The sequence below is a fragment of the Rhinolophus hipposideros genome, assembly GCF_964194185.1.
Source record: "Rhinolophus hipposideros genome assembly, chromosome: 11".
Taxonomy (NCBI): domain Eukaryota; kingdom Metazoa; phylum Chordata; class Mammalia; order Chiroptera; family Rhinolophidae; genus Rhinolophus; species Rhinolophus hipposideros.
Window position 1 is genome coordinate 9,080,912 of NC_138057.1, and position 24,585 is coordinate 9,105,496.

The following is a 24,585-nucleotide window of genomic DNA, read 5'->3' on the forward strand; positions in this document are numbered from 1 at the left end:
TGCGGCTGGTGGAGCGTATTGCTCAGCTCACAAGCTCGAATTAGGAGCAGATGTGCTTCAAATCTCAGGCTACATCTAACTGCCGCGCCTACCTAAAACCATCATCACACCTTTCACAGCACTTAGCAGAGTGACCTGCCCCTGCATACTTAGGGGTAAAACCGGAAGTGAACGTGAATGGACTCCCAGCGCTGTCAGTGCCTCCGGGATTTCTGGTGTCTCATCGGAATCCTTAGGTCAGACAGGGGCTCCTCGCTCCTCCTGCACTGGCAGGTTGTCTGTGTTTTTAGTCTGAAATCTTAGGCATTCCAAGAGGGTCAGGTTTGTGGCCCTAACGTGAATGTGTTTCCCAGAGCCAGGTCCCAGATTGTGGGAAGCACTTATTTTAGAACAAAGCAGCTCCTGTGATGTAGGAAGCGGGAGGGCTTCAGGAGCAGGAATGTTCCCTGGGAGAGAACAGCCCTGTTCTCACTCTCCTCACCAGAGCTTCAGAGCTGAGGCAAAAGAACACGGGAAACAACATGGCCTAAATGTGCATGGTCAGAAGTTCTTGATTCCTTTGGCCAGATTTGGAGATATTGTCATGTGCTGTGGCCACCACACTGGTGTGACAGTGGAGAATTTGGGTCAGCTTTGAGAGAGGGGTGAGCTGGGGTGGTTCATGGGTGCGCTGCCCAGGGAAGGTCATTTTGTGGGAGACCTTGTGAGGGTGAGGTCTGGGGTAAGGGGCAACCAGAGGCACGATGGAAATTCTGTCCCCAATGTTGCTCAATGGCCTCCTGTATTTCACTCTTTACAACATTGGTGCTGCTCTCACACGTGCCCATGTGACATTATTGACTTGTCCTGACCTCAGAGAATCCCAAAACGATGGTTGATGAGGGATTTCCATGGTGATCTACTTCTGACTCTTGAAAGCTTTAAAGAAATTGGACCACAGAGGTTCAGTGACTTGCCAAGGAAAACGCAGTTTGTGACAGAGCCAGAAGAAAAACAAGTGCCGTTCAGTTTCTCACAGGAAGTCACCCAAATTACCTTACCGAAAGGACATTTTGAGAAGCTGTGACCCAGTTAATACAAATGAAAAATCTTTCCTTCAAGCCCTCCGTATTCCTTTACTGGGCTTACTGTGTATTTTCTCTTTGGAGATGTAAGCAATGTTAATAGGAAAAGAGTTCAGTGATGCAGCCTGAGTATTTCATGTTAATATTAGTGAAAAAGCAATGCCTTATCCTGTATGTACTTTAATGTAACTAAGTTGTTAATCATTCAGAAAATTAATTAGGCTGTCATTTAACCATCGTAAACTTCAGTCAATGAAAAGCTGTGTGGTTTAGTCCACGTGACCACTTCCCGTCTCCTGTGGACAGGTGGTGCCGCCCCTGCACGGTCCTTCCTTGGCCTCCCAGCCGAACCTCCCCAGTTCTCTACACTCTTCCCAGAGCAGCAGAATGAACACACCTCAGGTGAGCTCTTTGTTCATTTCCATTGTGATGGATTTATGAGTTTTATAAGGGCACATATATTCAATGCAAAAGGAGTAGTAGATGTATATAGTTGGGTTTTTTGTTTATTTTTTTAAGGAGGGCGCAGCTCACAGTGTACCACGCAGGGATTGAACTGGCATCCTTGGTGCTACCAGCACCACGCTCTATCTAACCAACTGAGCTAACCGGCCACCCCGGAGACGTAAAAATAAAGCCAGCCTTGAGGGAAAATATACAGTTTCAGCATTAGCTGTGATGTTTGTTGTGGGCTCTTGGTAAATAACCTTTGATACGTATATTCCCTCAAACTGCCTGTTTGCTGAGATTTCAGTTTAATCATGAATGTACTTTGAATTATTTTAAGTATTTTTTCTGTATCAGCTAAAATAAAGGCATAGCTTATTTCCTTTAATCTGTAAATATTGTGAGTAGTAAAATGATTTTTTTAATATTAATTCATCGGTGATTTACTGTTACACCCTACTTGCTGATGAGTTGGCTGGGATCTTTCTGCTTGTACTTATAATAAGTATTTTTATCACAGTAGGTGAGCCTATCATTTCTTTTTCCTGTGTTTCCATCCAATTGTGATGATATGCTTATATTTAGCCTCATCAAAAGAATGTAACACTTTCAACCTTTTTTTTTTTTTATTCCTTTGTGTAATGTTCTTTGCCCTGTATTTGATTTGATAAAGATTGCCTGTTGTTTGTGGGGGTTTGTTGTGTGAAGATTTTGAGTACCAAATTCGTGTATAAAAGATTATAGGTCTGTACTATATTTTTCTCTCACCACGTATCTTTCAAAGAGTAGAAGTGTTTAATCAATCAAGTTTTCAAAATTTTTAAACGTTCCTTTGATTAGTTATCCTTTTTTGGTCATATGTAAGAAATCTTCCTAAACCAAGGTCTTCAAGATTTTCTCTCCTGTGTTTGTAAGTTTTATAATTGCAGTCTTTTCAGTTAACTTTTTCAGTACTAGGTATATATCAGGATTATTTATTTTTGCTTGTGCGTGTTTAATATTCCAACAACATTTGTTGAAAACGTATACCTTCTCCACTGAATTACTTTAGCACCCTTGTGGGAATGATTTGATTTTATATTATTTGTGGTTCTGTTTCTTAAGTCACTATTCTCTTCTGTTGATGTGTGTCAATCCTTTTGCTAATACTATACTACTGTCTTGATTACTGTTGCTTTAAAATGAGTCTTGAAATCAGTATTATGAACCTCCCATCCTTGTTCTGTTTTCATAATTGTATTGGATGATGTAAATCCTTTCTCTCTTCCTAAAAGTTTTAGAATATACCTTTCTATGTTTAAAATATGCTGTGATTTTGTGTGTGATTGCAGTGGTTCTATACATCAATTTTAGACCTCCATTTAATATTCCAAAATCATGTAACCAGCACTGCAGTGTATAATTCCATCTCTGTGTTGATAGATACCTTGAGTGCAAATGGAGAACATTTGCCTCACTGACCTTTTGCCCATTCTCTAACTTTTGTTCTTCTAATCTTAGTGTATGGCTGAGTTAGAGAAAACCCTGTCATCTTCCCTCCTTTATGTCTCCTTTACTACTCACATGGAATATTTTACTTCTGACACTTCTGATCACCAAATGTGTGCGTTCTGTTCCCCCACCAAGTAAATTTCTGCAACAGCAGCCTTGCGTCTTATAATTTAATTCATCTGACACCATCTACCTGGAGGTAGCATGAGATCCCACAGGTAAAGGGCTCAGTTCTACAGGACTGCTCCCACCTCACTGCACGTACCAACTGCAAGTCCCAGTTGTCGCCTTTGCTTCTGACCTGTGGGCTATAGATCTGAGGTTCCCATGACCTCCTCCTTGGATTTGATTAATTTGCTAGAGCAGTTCACAGAACTCAGGGAAAGGTATATACCCGTTTATTAAAGGACATGATGAAGGATACAGGTGAACAGCCAGATGAAGAGATATATTGTGTGAGCTCCTGTACTCATAGAGTTTGGGTACAACCCTCTCCTGATACATGGCTGTTAGGTTCACCAACCTAGAAGCTTTCCAAATGCACACTCTTCGGGGTTTTTATGGAGGAATCATCATGTAGTCCTGATCACTTACTAACTTTATTTTCAGCCTCTCCTTTCTACCGAAATGGGAGGCAGTGCTGAAAATTGCAAACTTGCAATTATGACTTGATCTCTCTGGTGACCAGTGCTGATCCTGGAGCCCACCCAGGACCATCTCATGAAAACCAAAGATGCTCCAGGTTCTCTTATCACTTAGGAATCTACAAGGGTTTTAGGTGCTCTCTGCTTGTAACCAGGGGCAGAGACCGGTGTATCCAGATGCTCCTCTGCTTATGACATGGTTACATCCTGATAAACCCATTGTAACTGGAAAATACCATAAGTCAGAAATGGAGTTAGTACAGCTAACCTACCAACCAGCATAGCTTAGCCTAGTCTCCCTTCATCAGCTTAGAACACTTAAATTAGCCACCAGTTCAGCAAAATCCTCTAGCACAAAGCCGATTTTATAACGGAGTGTTGAATATCTCATGTAATTATTATGTGATTCACTTTCACAGCATAATCAAGGTAAAATGTAATTCTATCCATTGGAACTCAGGGCATCTGTATATATATTTTAGCTTTTTCTGAATGTCGTCAATCTTTAACCACTTGCTCATGCGGCTTCTCTGGGTACACCTGTACAAAACATAATGAAAATTTCGTTACTTCTTATAGAGATCAATTTCAAATTTTTCTTCCCCATTTATTTCTCTTAATAAACATCAGTTCTGTCTTTCTTTTAAATTGAACTTATTTAAGCAAGAACCAAACCAAAACAAAACAAAAAACAGTTCACCCATTTCTTTCACCCCTCATCTTTCGCCCCTGGCAACCACCAGTCTGTTGTCAGTATGAGCTTAGGGTTGTTTTTTCCTTTGTACTTTCCACATATATTAGAGAGCATATGATATTTGTCTCACTTTTTCCACTTTGCATAATGTTGTCGAGGTCCTTAAATTTATCTCTGTTTTCCTAAGTGAAATCAAAACCGCAAACTTTCTCCACTCTTACAAGGAGCATTGCGTCTGAAAACAAATCTGATGATGCCTATGATCTCCAGTGCTTACCTGAGTCTCTTTGTTGGTTCCCTGTTACCCCAGCAGAGAACTCCACGGGGGTGTGTGTACCCTAGAGAGTGCTCAGGACAGTCCACTAGGGCACAGGAAAAGATGACAGGACGCCTGGTTATACAACTGTATCTAAAACATAAGTCACTAAGCCTTATCATTACTATATTAACTGACAGTCTGTGGTATATAATTTAGAAATAAATACAAATACATCAGGGCATGAGATTAATATTTGTACCAATTATGTGAGTACCCTCACAGTGTAAGACAATGACAGGCCATAGTAGGCATCCATTATGAAATTTTATTTTAAAATTTGAATAGTAAATCTGATAGAAATTAGTTTGCAAAGGTATTTGCCATGTCAGCTGTTTCTGAACCCTTGTGACTGAGTAAGAAATATGCTGTTACAGGCCTCAGTGTCCTTCAAGGACGTGACTGTGGAGTTCACCCAGGAGGAGTGGCAGCACCTGGGCCCTGCTCAGAGGGCCCTCTACAGAGATGTCATGCTGGAGATCTACAGCCACCTCGTCTCCGTGGGTGAGCAGACCCGACCACCTCACTCCCTCTGGAATGCAATTCTGTTTTTCTTTTCCTCTCCTTAATATTCAAATAACTTTGTTGGGGTGTGTAATTAACAGAAAGTAAAGTCAGTAATTTTCAGTGTATAATTTGATGAATTTTTAAAATATCTAGGTGATCACCACCACCAAAATAATGACATAAAATACTTCTGTCACCGCAAAAATTTTCCTTAATAGCTGTTTGCCATCATTTTTCTCCTACCGTCCCTCACTGGCCACTATCATCCTATGATGTTTCTGTTATAATAGTTTTGCTTTTCTAGAATTGCATATACATCACACAGTGCTCACCCTTCTCCCTTGCTTATATTCCTTAGCTTTTTAAAAAATTGTATTCAATTTATTGAGTTGACATTGGTTAATGAAATTATATGTTTCAGTTTTACAAGTCTATAGTTGATCATTGGTACCGTATTTTGCCCTGTATAATGCGCAATTTTTTGCCCAAATTTGTGTGGGAAAAATAAAGATGCTTATTATATACGGGTAGTACTAATTCTGTATCTATATGACAGTTTTTAATTCTCTTTTTTTGCTTATGAGTTAAAAGCATAACTCTACAAATCAATAACGATATCCGTATGCAAAATAATACCGTGGAATACAATATTTGGTTTTGTTGCACTTAAGACGAACTTGCACCAATAATGAGTTCTTGGCGATGCACAAATGTCGTAAATTTGCTAGTGGTACATAAAATTTTGTATCTTGTATCTGTTCTTCTGTTTTGTAATTATTTGTTACATAAAATTTCTTGTACCATAATATATTAATAAATAAATGCTAAAATTCCTTTAAGAACAAACAAGGACATAAATGTAAACAAATAAATATTTGAATTAAATCAAAACAGGAATTTTTTTTTTCCCCCTAAAAGTTTGGATCAAAAATGTAGGTATATATTATACACGGCAAAATCTGGTATATTGCAGTGTTTTCACCACCCAAAGTGAAATCTCCTTTCATCACTTTATATTTGATTCCCCTTTACCCTTTTCTAGCCTATCTTTCCCTCCAGTAACCACTTTACTGTTGTTTATGACTATTTGTTTGTGTTGTTTGTTTTTTTTGCTTTCAGTTTTATCCCACATCTGAGTGAAATCATATGGGTCTTGATTTTTTCCATCTAACTTACTTCACTTAGCATGATAATCTCAAAATCCATCCATGTTGTCACAAATGGCAAAAAAGATTTCATATTTTGCCATTGCCAACTAATCCATTGTATATAGGTACTACCTCTTCTTTATCCAATCATCTATCGAAGGCCACTGGTTGTTTCTGTGTGTTGGCCATTGTGAATAATGGTGTAATGAACATAAAGGTACATATATCTTTACAGACAAATGTTTTCAGATTTTTGGGGTAGATACTCAGAAGAGAGATTGCTGGGTCACATGATAATTTTATTCTTAATTTTTTTTAGGTACCTCCATGCTGTTTTCCATACTGGCTATACCAGTTTACATTTTCACCAGCAGTGTATGAGGCTTCCTTCCCCCCCCACAACCTCTCCAACACTTATTACTTGTTGATAATAGCCATTCTCACAGGTGTGAGGTGGTATCATTGTGGTTTTGACTTGCATTTCCTAAAAGCTAGTGACCTTGAGCATATTTTTACGTATCTGTAGGCCCTTTGTGTGTTCAGAGTTTCTATTCAGATCTTCTGTCCATTTTTAATTGAATTGTTTGGTTTTTGTTGTTCAGTTATATGAGTTCTTTATATATTTTGGATATTGTCCCCTTATCCGACTTGTTGTGTACAAACATTATCTCCCATTCCCTTGGTTGTCTCTTTGTTTGGTTGATGGTTTCTTTTGTTGTTCAAAATCTTTTTAGTTTGATAAAGTCCCATTCATTTATTTTTGCTTTTACTTCGTTTGCTTTTGAGATAAAATTTAAAAAATCCTCTCCAACAGCAATGTTTTTTTCTGTGTCCTTTATTGTTTCAGGTCTTATGTTTATGTCTTTGATCCCTTTTGACTGAATATTGGTATATGGTGACAAACAATAATCTAGTTTCATTCTTTTACACATGGCTTTCCAATTTTCCCAGCACCATTTATTGAAGAAGCTCTCTTTCCTCCATTGTATGTTTTTGGCTCCTTTGTTGAAAATTATTTGCCAATATATATGTGGGTTTATTTGTGGGTTGTCATTTCTGTTCCATTGGTCTGTGTGTCTGTTTTTCTGCCCAACACCATGCTGTTTTGATAATTTCCTATTTGTAGAATAATTTGAAGTCAGGGAATGTGATCCCTCCACCTTGTTCTTTTTTCTCAGCTTTGCTTTGGTTAACCCCAGGGTCTTTAGTTGTTTCATGCAAATCTCATGATTTTTTTGGTTCTGTTTCTTTTTTTAAAAATGCCATTGGTATTTTGATGGAGATTGCATTAAATCTGTATATTTCTTTGGGTAATATGGCCATTTTAACTCTGTTGATTCTTCCAGTCCATGACCACAGAATTTCTTTCTATTTTTTGGTTTCACTTAGCTTTTCAGATTCATGCATGCTTTTGTGTATCTCACCATTCTTTTTATTCCTAGGTAGTATTTCTTTGCATGTGTATACCACAATTTGTCATCCATGTACCAGTTGATAGACACATAGGTTTTTACTTATTTGTGCTGTTAGGAATAGAGCTGCAGTATCCATTTAAGTACAAGTTTTGTTCAGACATTTGTTTTCATTACTCTTGTGTAAATATTCAGAGGTATGGTATTGTTGTTCTTATGGTCACTTTATAGGAACTTGCCCAGTGCTTCCAAAGTGGCTGTGCCGGTTTTCATGCCCATTAGCAGTGTCTGATAGTTATCATTGCTGTACATCCTCACCTACATGTGGGGTTGGAGGCCATTATGGTCTTTTATTTTTGTATTTAATAAACAACAAACATTTATTTCTCACAGTGTGGAGGCTGGAAGTCCAGGATCATGGCCCTAGTAGAATCGATGTCTGGTGGAGACCCACTTCTGGGTTGCAGTCTGCCAGCTTCTCACTGTGTGCTCACATGGTGGCCGTTACTTTGTTGTGTGTTGTTTTTAAGATTCTAGTGGGTATCTTTGTATCTTACTGGATTTTATTTGTATTTTTATGAAGACTAATAAAGTTGATTATCTTTTTTTTTAAGATTTTTTTTTTATTGAGGAAGGGGAACAGGACTTTATTGGAGTACAGTGTGTACTTCCAGGACTCTCTCCAAGTCAAGTTGTTGTCCCTTCAATCCCAGTTGTGGAGGGTGCCGTTCAGCTTCAAGTTGTTGTCCCTTCAGTCTGAGCTGTGGAGAGCACAGCTCAGCTCCAGGTGCAGTTGCCATTGCTAGTTGCAGGGGGCGCAGCCCACTATCTCTTGCGGGAGTCAAACCGGCAACCTTGTGGTTGAGAGGATGTGCTCCAACCAACTGAACCATCTGGGAGCTCAGCAGCAGCTCAGCTCAAGGTGCCATGTTCAATCTTAGTTTCAGGAGGCGCTGTTCACCATCCCTTGCGGGACTCAAGGAATTGAACTGCCAACCTGAGAGCCCGTGCTCCAACCAACTGAGCCATCTGGGAGGCAGCTCACCTCAAGGTGCCGTGTTCAATCTTAGTTGAAGGGGGCCGAGCCCACCATCTCTTGTGGGATTCGAGGAGTTGAACTGGCAACTTTGTGGTTGAGAGCCCACTGGCCCATGTGGGAATCAAAGCGGCAGCTTTTGGAGTTAGGTGCACGGAGCTCCAACTGCCTGAGCCACCGGGCCAGCCCCTGAAGTTGATCATCTTTTCAAGTACTTTTTGGCCATGCACATTTTGTTTCTTGAAGTCTGTTCAAAATTAGCCCCTTTTTTAAGGTAGTGTGTTTTTTTTAAATAGTTATATTGAGTTGAAAGATTTCTGTGTATAATCTCAATACAAGACTATTATGAGATAAATATTTTGCTAAGTTTTCTGCCTATCTGGTGCTTGTCTTATTTTCTTAACAGTGTCTCGTAAGAACACAATTTTTTCTTTTCTTAATTTATTGTTGGTTTTTCCTATATATTTCATAGTTTTTGTGTCTTTTAAAAGAAATTTTTGCCTAATCAAAGGTCACTAAAATTTTGGATGTAAGCCTGTGATTCACTGGCAGTGAATTTTTTTATATGCTGTGAAATAAGGGTTGTGTTTCACTTTTTCCTGTGAAACACAGGAAAAACTAGACACCTGTGTCTAGTTATATTGACACCATTTATTGGAAGGGTTATTATTTTTCCATTGAACTGCCTTGACATCTTTGTCAAAAACAAATTGACCATATATCAGTAGTTCTGTACTTGGATTCTATTCTGTTTAATGGTTCTGTGTGTCTGTAATGCATCTTTTTTATTATGTGGCTTTGTGGAAAGTTATCAAATAAAGAGGATTTAATTCTCCAAATATGTTTTTTATTGGAAAACTATTTTGATTATTGTGCATTCTTTGTCATTTCCATATAATTTTTAGAATTTCTAATCAATTTCTTTACGAATTTTGCTTGGAATTCTGGTTGAGATAGAATGATCTGGGAAGGATTTACATCTTGATAATATTGAATCTCTGATCCATTAAAGTGATAGTATTTCTCTGCCTTTTATTTTATATTTATTTATGTTTTATTATTATTGGGGAACAGTGTGTTTTTCCAGGACCCATTAGTTCCAAGTCAAGTTGTTGTTTCATTGTTGTTGTGTAGGTCACAGCTCACTGGCCAACGTGGGAATCAAACCGGCCACGTTGGTGTTATGAGCACTGCGCTCTAACCAACCGAGCCACCCGGCCGCTCCTAATTGTAGGATTCTAAAGCTGCCCTTTATCCATTTCAAAAAGTTCTCTAGTCTGCTGAAAGATTTTTTGTTTCTTTGTTTGTTTTTTATTGATAGTGATCATTGTTGAATTTGTCAGATGCTCTTTAAGTATTGAGATAGTCACATGGTGTTTCTTTTTTATTCAATTAATACTGTCAAGTACATTGAGTTTTGAATATTCAACTAAACTTGAATTCCTAGGGTGAACCCCAGTTGTTCATACTATGTTATATTTTTCATATTCCTGGATTTGGTTCACTAACATTTTAAGGATTTTTGCACCTCTATATTTCAATGCTATATGTAGATGTAATGTTTCAGTTAGTTCATATCATGGTAATACTTATACAGTGAGTTCAACTGTTTCCAGTATTTCCTAGAAGAGATTGAATAGAATTGATATTGTTTATTCCTTAAATATTTAGTAAAATTCACCACTGAAGCATTATGTAGTCAATTTCTCTACTACAGAGCTATACTCCGTCTACCACTGAAGTATTCTGAATCTAGACTTTTCTTTGTGGAAAGGATTTCATTAAGCGAGTTTTTTTTTTTTTTATTAGCTATAATAAAATTAGGGTTACTTCTTTTTTTTTCTTTTTTTTTTGTTGTGGTATAGTATATAATATAAATGTACCGTTACAACAATTTTAAGTACGTATAGAGTTTTGTAACGTTTAGTATACTCACAGTGTTGTGCAACGATCACAACCATTTCTCTCCAGAACTTTTTCATCTTCCCAACTGAGGATACCCTTTGCACACTCACTCCCCATATTGCCTCCCCCGAAGCTCTATTCACCACTGTTCTACTTTCTGTCTCTCTGAATTTAACTACTCTAGGTAAATATAGTGGATTCATTCACTATTTATTTTGCTGTGTCTGGTTTATTTCACTTAGCATAATGTCTTTAAGACTTCTATGTTAAATAACAGTGGTGAGGTTAGAGATTGTTATTTCTGCCTTGTTCTCACTCTTAGGGGGAAAGCGTGCAGTCTGTCACTATTAAATATGATGTTGACTATATGATTTTTATAAATGTACTTTATCAAGTTGAGAAAATTCTCTTTTCCTAGTTTTCTCATTGAATTATATCATGAATGGGATTTGGTTTCCTTCTTTCTGCTTATTTGGGCTTCATTTTGTTCTTTTTCTAATTTCTTGAGTTGGAATTTTGATTGACTTGAGAGTTTTCCTGCTTTCTAATGTAAGGATTTAGTGGTATAATTTTTCATCTCAGCACTGTTTTAGCTGTATGCCCCAAATTTTGATTTGTCAGTTTCATTTCATTTTGTTTACTGTATTTTTGTTATTTCCTTTGAGACTTCCTCCTTGATAGAGTATTTAGAAATGTGTTGTTTAATTTCTAAGTCTTTGGAGATTTTACTGTAACTTTCTGTAACTCGTTTTCAGTTTCATTTGGTTGTGGTCAAAGAATACCCTTTATTTCATTTCTATTAAACTTTTTTCTTTCTAATAGCCCAGGATGTTGGCTCTATTTATACGTGTTCTGTAGAGTTTTGAAAAGTATGTGTATTCTGCTCTTACTGGCTGGCATTTTCTATAAATGTCTATGAGAGCATGTTGGTTGATGGTTTTGTTAAGTAGTGTATCTGCTTATTTTCTGTCTAGTTCTATCAGTTGATATAGATGGGGTTTTTGAAGGGTCTGACTATAATTATGGATTTAATCTATTTCTCTTTAATTCTGTTAGTTTTTGCTTCATATGTTTAGAAGCTCTCTTGTTGTGATGTACAAGTTTCTTATTGACATGTCATTTTTGTGGATTGTTCCTTTAATCATTATGTACTGTCCTTCTCTGTCTCGCTTCATATTCTTTGCTGTGCAGTCTCCTTTATCTGACGGTAATATAGCCCCTTAACTTTTCTTAAATTTTATTTTAATGTTTGCATGGTATACCTTTTTCTAGTCCATTACTTTTAAACTTTCCTACATCATTCCTTTCAGGTGAGTTTCTTGTAGACAGCATATAATCAGTTTGTTTATAAATACATCTGACTGTCTTTTAATGTTGTCTTTAGGTCACTTGCATTTGATGGAATTATTGATATGTTAGGGTTAAGTCTGCTGTTTATTATATTTTTCTGTTTCCTTTTTTTTCTTTGCTGTGCGTTACTTTAAAATTTTTTAGAGTTCCATTTTGATCTGCCTATGGTGTTTTTCAAGTGTTCCTTTATATATTTTTGCATGCTTTCTCTAGGAATTCCATTTTACATAAATCATGGCAGGCTGCTAGTGTTCACATTTTATTAGTTTGAGTAAAGTATACCTCCTTTCACCATCCTTCATTTATAATGTAACTTTTTCAAATATTTTCTCCCCGCATACTAATAACTATATCAGTCTAAATGTTGCTTCTACCATAAACCAGTTTTGAAAACATAAGACAAGGAATACCTGTTGACTATACAGTAGTCACCCCCATATCCATGGTTTTGCTCTCCATGGTGTCACTTACCAAGGTCCGAAAAGATTAAATTGAAAATTCCTGAAATAAAGAATTCATTATTTTTAAATTGTGCATCATCCTCAATAGCATGATGAAATCTAGACTGTTTCACGTGGGACATAAGTCATTCTTTTGTCCAGTGTCTCCACACTGTATATGCTACCGTCAGTCACTTAGTAGCCATCTCGGTTCTGAGACCGACTGTCAGGGTGTTGCAGTGCTTCTGTTCAAGTAACTGTTATTTTACTTCATAATGACCCCTAAGCACGACAGTAGTAGTGCTGGCAATTCGGATATGTCACAGAGAATCTGTAAAGTGCTTCCTTTCAGTGGAAAGGTAAATGTACTTAATGAGAAAAAAAAATTTATGCTGAAGTTACTCTACAGTAAGATCTACAGTAAGAAAAAATCTTCTATCTGTGAAATTGTGGAGGAAGAAAAGGAAATTTGTGCTAGTTTGCTTGGAGAGACCACATTCTCATTACTTTAATTACAGTATATTGTTATAGTTCTATTTTATTATTAGATATTGTTGTTAATCTGTTTCTGTGCCTAATTTATAAATGAAACTATATCATGGGTATGTATGTATAGGAAGAACATAGTACATACAGAGTTTGGTACTGTCCGCAGTTTCAGGCATCCTCTGGGGGTTGCTTGAATGTATCTCCCACGGATAAGAGGGGACTATGATACCTATATTTTTTACCCCTTTTCTTGTGCTTTTTTTCCCCCTGATAGTTCAGGAACGTAAATATTTACAATCTATCTATTCAATTTTTGTATCCATTCTTGTAGTCTTGCTGGTGACAAATTGTCCAAATTTTGCTTCATCTGAGAATGTCTTGATTTACACTTTATTCCTGAGAATATTTTCACTACATATTGAATTTTGGGTAAACCGTTTCTTGCACTTGAATAATTGTGCCACTTTCTTACAGCCTTTATGGTTTCTTGTGAGATATCACTGTTGTTCCAATTGTTTCCCCCTATAGGTAAGGTTCCTTTGTTTTGCTGCTTTCACAAGTTTGTTTGTTTTTTTTTTTTCCCTTCGTTTTCAGATGTCTGACTCTTTTGTGTCTGGGTGTAGATTTATTTGTTCTTCTTTGTTGGTGTTTCCTCATTAAATAGTCTGTCTACATTTTTGATGTCTAGCTCTGACAGCTGATAAGCCTCACGTCCTCAGTCCTCTGTGCTCCACATCTGGGGAAGATAATCATAAAGTCTACTCCTTTCTTGCTTTGGCATCAATGAGGCCATTCAAACCTCACAATGTGGTCACACAGCACCCATTGTAGTGCATCATGGGCCTATTGACCCAAGAAAGGTAATGAAATTACATGTCTGACACTTACGCTTCATTAGCTTGACAAATAGAATTCAGTGAACCCACCCCTCAGTTATGCCATTGCACACAGTCTTTGCAGGTGAGATCTTAACCACATCCAACTTACTCAGGAGCACAGATAGAATTATTACATTGATGACATGCTCCTCTGAGGAGATGCATTTGACACAGTCCTTCAGGACATATAGATACTCAAAAAAGAGCTCACAAAAAGGAAGGGGCCATTGTTCCACCCTTAGTACAAAGCCCCACCACCTCAGTTAAATTCCTGGGAATTATTTGGTCAGTTGAGGGACTGCTCTATTCCTGATTCATAAAACAGCTCTTGGCACACTCTCCACGCCCTCAATGTTATAACTACCTTTAGTGGGGTATTTTTGTGTTTTTTGAGGTTCTGATGACAACATATTTCCTTTAAGAAATTTTATAATGTAGTCATAAATCATCCACTTTCAGTGGTGTTTCCTACGACCAAACATTCTAGAATCTGTCTAAACTGTAATGAAATAGGCACTCCTGTCTCTGAGAGACTCTCACTGTAGAGGCTTTAGCAACCTCTTCTCATGCCTGTTGGACTTTCTGGACAACCCATGCTTCCCATAAAATGCCCATGAGCTTCTGATGCAGGAAAGTGCCTCTGTTACCGTGTTACATGCCATCAGAGTAGCATTTGTGCACTGCACACTTCCTTTTCCTGGAAATAGATACTCAAATAGGTACTGAGTCTGTGACACTCAGTACCCAGCTGCACAGTGTGCCGTGTGTCCTAGAAGCAGTGTCCCTCAACCTCGGATGGCCAGTGAGACCTCCTGGCTGAAGCGGAAGTGGTATTTACAGGATAGATACACACATGACCTCTGGCTCATCCCACCTGCAGGAGGAACTGGCCTGGCCTGACCTCAGTCGTTGCTAGATGGCGCGGTGCTGGAGGAGGTCATCCTTATTCCAGACCCCTTGACACCCCCCAGGGAACTTCTTGAGATGAACTGAATGAACAGCAGAAGGAGTTCCTCAATTTTGCAGATGGCAGTGCCACTGTGTCACATAATGGAACTCCCTGGAAGGCTGTTTCTTTTCCTTCTTTCACTGGGAATTCTATGATAAAGATTGGACTCAAGGCAGTACAGTTGGCCAAAGTTCAAGCACTCATCTTGGCATTGGAGGATGCACACTGCCCTGTATCAGTCCCATCTGCACCATTTTAAAGACATTTGGGCCATTGCCAATGAACTGGCTGTCTGGTTCAACCAATGACAACCACAATTCCTTGTCCAGGTTAGCTGCCTTTGAGGGGAAAGAGCTCTGGACATCTTGCCTCACCGATACCCAAACGTATAAATCAAGGTTACACATGAGCCTGGCCATACTAAAGCCATGATACAGGTGTCATGAAGACACTCCTTTGAAATGCTAGATGTCATCAATGATGACCAAAGTACTTTGTGCAAGAGCCCAGTGCTGTGTATTTTGAAAAGTGACAAACAACTTTCACTTTCTTTACAACCTCAGGCTGCAGTCCTCACAGGGTGCCATATTAGCTCATGAGTTCTAATCCAATTAAGGGGAACATAGCACCTTTCACTCTTCAAATATAAGAGGTGAATAGTAATCGAGTCTGATTCGATTGTTGATGTCTGACGTCTACCATCCCTCCTTAGAATTCTTGCTATTTTCACGTGTGAATATTATTTTATTTCTTTGTTTCTAATCTTGATAACTTTTGTTTTTGTTGCCTAATTGACCCAGCTGGAACCTGTAGTACAATAGAGAATACAAGTGCTGAGAGTGAACGTCCTGTCTTCTAGTGGGGAATATTAGTGGGGAAGCTCCAGCATCTGGTCATGAACTGTGATGCTTCTGTGGGGTTTTCTTAGATACCCGTTATCAGGTTGAGGAAGTTCCATTCTGTTCCTAGTTTGTTGAGTGTTTTTATCATGAAAGAGTGTTGTTTTTTATCATAATGCTTTTTTTGTGTCTATGAGGATGATCGCGTGGTTCTTAAACTTCTGTTGATGTGGTGAATTACACTGATGGAGTTTTGGATGTTACCCAACCTTTCATAGTTGGGATAAATCCCAATTGGTCAAGCCGTATAATACAGTTAGTATGTTTCCAGATTCAGTTTGCTAGCATTTTGATGGGGATTTTTGCATCTGTATTCATAAAAGGTATTGGTCTTTAGTTCCTTGTGATGTGTTTATCCAGTTTTGGTATCCATGTAATCCTGGCCTTACTCAATGGGACAGGAAGTATTCTCTTTTCTATTATTTGGAAGAGTTTGTGAAGAATTGGTATTATTGTTTCTTTAAATGTTTGGTAGAATTTAACCATAAAGCCATGTGGGCACAGTCCTTTCTCTGTGGGTAGTGTTTTGGTTACTGATTCAGCCTCTTGTTCTAAATCTATTCAGACTTTCTATTTCTTCTTGAGTTAGTTTCTATGGTTTGTGTCTTTCCAGGAATTTGTCCCTTTTATCTGAGTTATATACTACCATACAGTTGTTCATAATATTCCTTTATAATCCTCTTTTATTTCTGTATCGTCAATAGTAATGTCATCTCTTTCATTTCTGATTTTAATAATTTGAGTCTTCTCTCTTTATTCTCTGGTTAAGCTAACTAAAGATTTGTCAGTTGATTTTCTATTCTTTGTTTCATGAATTTCTAACCAATATTTATTGTTTGTTTCCTGTGCTTGCTTTGGGTTTTGTTTGCTCTTGTTTTTCCTTTACATGAAGATGGAAGTGTTAGGTTGTTGATTTGAGATCTTCTTTCTTAATACACTTGACCCTTGAACAACATGAGTTTGAACTGCACAGGTCCACTGATGCATGGATTTTGTTTCAATAAATATACAGTCTGGCCTGCACATCCCTGGGTTTTGCATTTGCAGAGTCAACCAACTGTGGATTGAAAACTGTGTTTCCAATATCTGATTGTGAATCCATGGATGTGGAGGGCCAACTATATGCATTTTTTCATATTATATAAGGTCCTTGAGCAGCTGTGGATTTTAGTATCCGTGGCATAGAGTCATCCTGAAACCATCCCACACTCCACCCGCGGACACCTAGTGATGACCGTGTTTTTGGGGAGTCAAAAGTTATCTGTGGATTTTGAACTATGCGCTGGTTGGGGCCCCAAGCCCTGCATTGTCCAATGGTCAACTGTATATTTGGTCATATCTGTAAATTTTCCTCTAAACACTTGCTTCATCCCATAAGTTTTGGTATATTATGCCTTCACTTTTTGTCATTATAAAGTACATTCAGTTTCTGTTGTAATTTTCTCTTTGATCCATGAGTTACTGAGGATACTGGTATTCAATTTTTACATTGAATTACTGAAATTTCTTTCTATTCCTGATTTCATTCCTTTGGGGACAGAAAATACACGGTATTATTTCTATACTTTTAAATTTATTGTTTGTTTTGTGGTCTAATAAATGACATGTCGTGGAGACTGTTTTATGTACCTTTCCGTAAAATGTGAATTGTGCTCCTTTTGTGTAGAGTGTGCTGTATATATGTCTTTTAGGGTTAGTTGGCTCATAGTTCTGTTGAAATCCTCTATTTCGTACCTAGTAGTTAGTCTCTCCATTATTGTAAGTATGACAGTGTGTATCGATAAGTATTATCGATTGCTGTGCACAGACTTATTTTCAAGGCCTGATACGCAAGACACACCACCACAAGCCGGGATGAAGGGGTTAAAGAGTTTTATTACAAAGTGAAAGTAAGTAAGACAAGACAGAGATTAGAGGAATATATTATCATACCACTAACAAGCAAGGAGGCAATTCATCATACCACCAGGGCCCGGTCAATTAGAGTCGTAGAAACAGCAACAGCCTTTCATCAGCAGGGCAAAATCCAAATCGAGTAAAGTTATCAGCACGGGCAAAACATCATGTGCAGAAACAGCACCGGTAAAAAATCAACACGGGCAAAACATCATGCGCAGAAACAGCACCGGTAAAAAATCAACACGGGCAAAACATCATGCGCAGAAACAGCACCGGTAAAAAATCAACACGGGCAAAACATCATGCGCAGAAACAGCACCGGCCCTTCATCAGCACGAGCGAAACACCTTACAGCAGCCCAGGCGGCCGGGGAACAACTGTTGCTGTTGCTCCTCCGCCTTCTGGGGTTTTGAGGACTTCACTAACAACAGCAGCAAGGAGCAATAAGCATACGTGTTAACAACACAAGGAACTGGTTTCGGATCTGGCTAGGAGCCGGGACCAGTCCTTGGTAGGAGATTAGATGTATCAGAGCTCGGCCCACCTGTGGCAAGGCGAAGGCCAGACTCCACATCCTGTAAATATTTTCTTGGTCCTTGGGAGGGTAGCCAATCCTTCCAAGGCCAAGCACGTATCCCAGCCACTCTGAGAGTTTACATCCCCAAATGTTCCCAGGCAGACCTTCATATATTCTATTCCTTACACAGTGAAGTCTCCAACCATTATTTTTTGTCTATTTTTCCTTTTACTTCCTTTAAGTTCACGTATTTTTGGCTCAATTGTTGGTTGTGTATGTTTATTATTGTTATAATGTCTTCTTAATGGATTTACCCTTTTGTCTTTATAAATACGTCTTTTTATCGCTAATAACATTTTTTAACTTAAAAATGTATTTTGTTTGATATTAGTATAGCTTTCCTATGGTTTCTGTCTGCATGAAATGTCTTTTTCCACCCTTTTATTTTCAACATCTTTGTATCTTTGAATTTAATGTGTATTTCTTTAGAGAGCATGTAGTTGGATGTAGTTGAATCTTGATTTCTTTTTTTTAATCTTGTTTGAAAATCTCTGCTTTTTGTCTGGATTGTTTAGTTCTTTTACATTTAATGTTAATATTTATATACTTGCATATTTGTCTGCCATTTTGCATTTTGTTTTTTATATGTGTCATGTATTTTTCTGTTTCTCAACTACTGGTTTGTAGTATGTGAATATTTTGTGATGTAACATTTTAGTTTCTTTAATGATTTTTTTACAACATTTTTTAGAGTTTATTTCCTTAGTTGTTCCTTTAGAGTTTACCATATACACCTGCACTGACCAGAATCTATATCAAGTTCATCTTAACTTAATTTTAGAGATGTATCGACAGGTTACTCCTATGTATGTTGATTCTTCCTACCCGTCCCCCTGCACACCCCACCTCTGCTTGTGGTATTGTTATATGTTAATTTTTGGTAAGTTATATATGTTAATATATTATTAATTTTCGTTTGTCTTCATTTCTTACTGTGCATTTGAGTTACTATTTGTTCTTATTTCCTTAGTCTAGTATAGCTTGACTCCCACCTAACTTTTTTATGGTTTTATTGGGAAATGTAAAAATACACGTGTGTGTTAACATTACACACGTGTACTCGTTATTTTCTACAGTTTCTTTTTAAATCAGCCAAAAGAACTTTCTTTAGTGTATCTTGTCAGGTGGGTCTACTTGCAATAAACATCTATCAATTTTTGTTCATCTGGAAATATTTTTATTTGGCCTTTATCATTTCCTTGGATTCTTCCCTGATAGTTCTTTTCTTTGAGTAGTTAGAGTATATCACCCACTGCCTTCTGCCCTTTATGGTGTCTGAGGAGGAATCTTACTGAGGGTTTTTTGCCTCTCTACTTTGGAAACACAGACTTCCTAGTTATGTTTGTGCTTTGGTGATTTTTCATTGTACTTTTTTTTCTGGTAAATCTCTACCCCTAGGTTGTTTCTTTATATGTGTCCACAAATTAGGGACTCTTTTGTTGATCTCCATAACTCTCTTTCTCACTGTAGCTAATAAACATGGACCTTCATTAGAATTGGGTTTATAATTTAGAGGTTTAAGGAGATCTCTTTGGAGCATCTGAAAATATGTTTGTTTTTCACCTCCCCAAAGAAGGGGTCAAGTGAGTATCATTTTTGTGCCACTTTTAAAGCTGCACCTTACTTCACATTCAGAATCAACAAAGCCCATGCCATGAACCTATGTCCTAAATTGTTTTCCACTTACAGGTTATTGCTCAATAGAACCAGAAGTGATCTTCAAGTTGCAACAAGAAGACCGAGTGTTAGTAGAGGACACATTTCTAAATGGCAGTTATGCAGGTGAGTTTTAGAAGGTATCCCTTGAAAATTCAATCCAAAATAGGATCAGTTAAACAGTGAGCACCTTTGGAAGTTTAGAAATGAGTATATCCAATAAAATGTGGGTAATGGGCACCTTTGGAAGTTTAGAAATGAGTATATCCAATAAAATGTCTGTATGGAGGGTGTAACATAAGGGATATAATGTAATTGTTTTCATTTTTTCTTCTTTTCAATTAGGCAATACAGTATATCATTTATACCTGAGAAATCAAATAATCAACTTATATTTAACAGTATAAAGTCAAGTATAGAAGACCATTATAATAGCAACTAAAATGAAAGTTTAAAGCAAGAGAAAACAGAGAGAAGTAATACGCTAATTTGATCATTGGTAGTGTAGTTGGAAAAACTAGGTACTGCCTAATTAATAAATAATTAAGAATTATGGAAAATTTATAAATGAGAAATGTAACTACTATAAATGTGCTACTATACATGGCAAAAATACAACCTTTCTCATTAATAGGAGGAAAACACCATTATTAATATAAGGAGAACATACCTATCACTGAAGAGGTCTTTCATTTTTAAACAACGTGAATATTAACATGTAAATAGCATATCATAAAGATAGATGTGTCATGTCAGTGTCAATGGGTTAAAGTCACTTTAGAAAATGGTATGAGATTATAAGAAAAACATGTAAAATAATTTTGAATGTTTAAAATACGAAATGCTTAATATTCAGACAATATACATAAAATCATTCAGGCTTAATTCATACAACTATTGGACAAAGTTTTGATTCACATTAAGATTCATACAGTATTTCAAAGATTCCTTTAATAAAGCTAAAGAAGATAATTTAAAAAGGAGATGCAGAGGCTGCAGATACTTGTTTACCAATTAAATTATCATGAAAGTGGATTAAAAACTGCAAGAGATACAAAGAGAAACAGCCAGCATTAGATATAACGGACTTATGTATACTACTCTGATTTCATACAAGCTATAATGAACAACAACTGAGATTCTAGAACACGAGTTGGTAAATTACGTTCCTTGAGCTAAATTCAGTTAGCTACATGTTTTTGAAATAACAATTTTTTTAGTCATTTGTTTGCATATTAATTATGGCTGGTTTTGTGGTACAGCAAAATGGCTGAATAGTTTGAGATCGTATGTCCTGTAATGACTAAAATATTCACTATCAGACTCTGTGCATAAAAATTTGTTGACCCCTGCTCTAGATACTAATAGCATATTTTATGATAAGCCAATATATTGGTACGTGTGTTTTTCAGCTCTGTACTCTGAAAATATAAACTTTCTCTGAAGATTCAATTATGTAACAAAACATAAATATATTTTGAGTCAAAAGAAAACTTCAATAAATAAGTTTGCATAGTTAATGTAACATAATTCAGTAAACCTAGAAATTATATAAGAAAAAATACCCCACTTGAAAATTAAGAATACATACATAGTTTTGAAAAATGCATTTGATCAAAGGGTATATCAAAATTATAAAAGTATAAAATGTATTTAAGATCCTGTGTCCAGAGGTCTGTAGGAACACAGTAAAGCTGCTGTATTTAAAAGAAGCCTAGTTTATTATAGCCACAGGGTATAGATAAAAACAGCAAAGGTAAAAGTCTGGGTCGGCAGAATCCAACAGAGATTCAATGCAAACTTCTTGTTTTCTTCTGGAGTTGTGTGGAAAATGCTTAATTCTGCCAGCAGCGATGTATGACAGCATACATGAAGTATTCTCAAGCAGACATTTACCCAAGCTTTGGTGTCCAAGGTTCTTAATAGGGCTCAGTCATGTAGGGCCAGAATACCTGCGTGACTGACCTTATTTACTCTCGGTGTAGCCTCTCCAGCGAGGCCCAAGGCCCCAACCATAAATCCCAGTGTGAGTCTGAACTGTCTGGTGTGGCCCCACCCCCAAGTGTGTAAAGACACTGCCATCGGGCAGGATGTTGCATGGGCTTACAATTTATCCCCCAAGAGTTGGTCAGAGGACAGTAATTTCTTTGGAATGTGCAGGATTCTTGTGGAATGTGCAAACGGACTGAGTTAAGCCTTCACTGCACACGTTTGGTATATGGGTATAGAATTGCTTAATGGAAAGTTGGAAGAACAAAGAATTTTGAGAAGACTTAAGTAAATCAGAAGTTATTACTTTAAATAAATAAATATATGTAGTTCATATATATATATATATATATATATAAATGTATAGCTATAATGGAATAAATTAAATGCAGTACAAACCATGGTTCATGGAATAAAAAGTTTTAAATAAAATGCATACAGTAGCTGTCCTATGCTGGATAAAGGAGAGAAAGCATTGTATAAGAATTTACAATGCAAGTATACTTAGAAATACAGCTGCACAAATATGGAAATTTTGAAAAACTGAGCAATGGGAAATAAAACTGAAGTGAATGGCTATATCATGTTCATAGATTGGATACTACAAAATTCTACTTTTCACCCATGTGTATAAACATACTTGAAGAGTAGGATAGTGTGGGATCTTTCTAACTAGTACTAAAGATACATTGTAAATCTGTTGTAACTGGTACAGAATGGTACTGGCATAGGAATAATTGTAGACCTTTGAAACAGAGCACAGAGCCCAGAAACAACTGTGTGCTATAATGACAACTGACATATGAACAGGGTGACAATGCAGAAAGCTCCAAAGCCATGTATTTGAAAACTGGCATTGTGCCCCAGCTTTTTACCCTACCACAAAACTCAATTTGTGGTGGATTTATATGAAAGGGATTTATGCATATTTGCTTTGGTTTCCATGTTCTAACCGCTAGGAAGGGACAGAGTAATGAGTGGGAGGTGCTTGCTTCGTTCCTCATAAATGTGTTGTTTCTATGAAGAATTCAGATCTTGTCATCACTTTCTATGTCCTTCCAGAACACCCTATTTATAGCAGCTCTCTTCTTCTCCAGCAGTCAGTCCATCTATACCCATCTTTTATTTCCCCCCTAAGCACTCATCAGCTCCCCTTCTGAAATCATATTTAAAAATCTCCACTTATGTGTCCTATTTGAAAATTTCAGAGCCCTACTCCTCCCTCCCACACGTTTTCTGCTTCCTGTGATCCTACTAATCATGATTCCCGAGCTCAGACCCTCCTTGGATTTGATCCTACTGTTGTCTGTGCTTCTCTGAGTGCTTGCTCACATGTCGTTGGCCTGATATAATGTTGTATCCCTAGTTCCTCAATCACAATAAGGAATAGGAATAGGCATACAGTGGGTATTTGTGAGTGAATAAAGTTTGATTCCCAGTCTCTTTCTCCTCCTAATTTGTCTGTCTCTGAGCTCTTCTTCCTGTACAGTAACTCCTTCTTTGCCTGTGTCATCCATTCCTGTAATTTCAGCCATTTTGCCTCATCCTGATGACCTCATCCCACCTGTAGGGCCGCTGTACCTCAGTGTTATGGTTATGGTGTCTTTATTCTCAAAATGACAAAATGAAGATGAAGTTTTTCTCTCACAACTCAGAAACTCTAATATTTCCACTTTTTGCACAGATATTTTGTTCTACTACCTACTCTCATAACACAACCATGAAATCACTTGCAATGCTGATTGCTCATCTCGGTCATCTTCATACTGATCTTTCCACACTTTCTGACATTTTAGTTTTTCTTTGTACTCAGTCTTTTCATATTCTCACTGTCTAATAACATTCCCCAAAACTAGACGCTTGCTCTTTAATGCCTTCGTTATTTTTATTATTAATTAGAGCTCATTTTTACATAATGCATCCAATTCAAGTTGTTCTGGATTCACAAAATAACGTACGCTTTATAAATGTAGGGTTTACATGTAACTTAGTATATGAAATTTAAATTACTGTTATATTAGTGACTGTCCAGTGTGAACCGTATTGCCTCATCAGATGTATTTATGTTGCCTAACTTGTTGCCAGAGCTTATCTGATCCAGTCTCCTAAATGTCACCAATCCATGTGACATTCTTCCCTACATCACACTTTCCATCATTGTATGCTTTTTCTATTCTTAAATTCATTAAATTTCTTAGTATGCCTGGCCACAGGGAAGGGCTCTTACATTTTTTGAATTACTACACATTAAGTTTTGGCTAAGATTCCTACTTCTGCTAAGTAATCATGGGATATTTTAGCCTACTTTGTAAATCCTTTTTGTAAATCTCCCAAATCCTTTTTGTAAATCTCCCAAACCTGGCTATTTCACATGAAAATGTGACTTTTCACATACTCTGTGCCAGATATCATACAGTTCTTGAAAGAGCTCTTTTCCCCTCCTGGAAATCCACTAAAAAGAATCACTCTGCTTTATTCATCCATACTCACATCATTAATACAAATAAATACTGTATGCTTACATTGAGTATTACCTCCAAAGGTAGAGGAGCGGTATTTCATATTGATACACTCTGAAAGCACTATCCCAAATGCCAATGCCCAAGGCAAGTTGCTGTCCCCCATCAATTATTTATAATTAACATTTATATTTATAATTATTGAGTTACATATAATTCTTGTTCTGCTGTATTTTGGGTTGCCAGTCTGATGAAATTGTCTGCTCATTGACTGAAAAACTTCTGACACTGCACGTTAATGACCTGAAAGTTTTCTAAATGATGTTAGCTCAAAAG

At 37.2% G+C, this 24,585-nt stretch overlaps 1 protein-coding gene across 2 annotated transcripts in view; it reads left to right on the forward strand.

Moving 5' to 3' along the window:
- Positions 1-24,585, forward strand: part of LOC308505452 (uncharacterized protein) — a 34,301-nt gene that overhangs the window by 425 nt on the left and 9,291 nt on the right. For both annotated transcript variants that reach the window (XM_081067687.1, XM_081067686.1), the window contains exons 2-4: positions 1,371-1,466; positions 5,034-5,160; positions 19,835-19,927. In XM_081067687.1, the coding sequence (XP_080923813.1) occupies positions 1,452-1,466; positions 5,034-5,160; positions 19,835-19,927 (235 nt within the window). In that variant the 5' untranslated portion in view covers positions 1,371-1,451. The remainder of the gene's footprint in view (positions 1-1,370; positions 1,467-5,033; positions 5,161-19,834; positions 19,928-24,585) is intronic.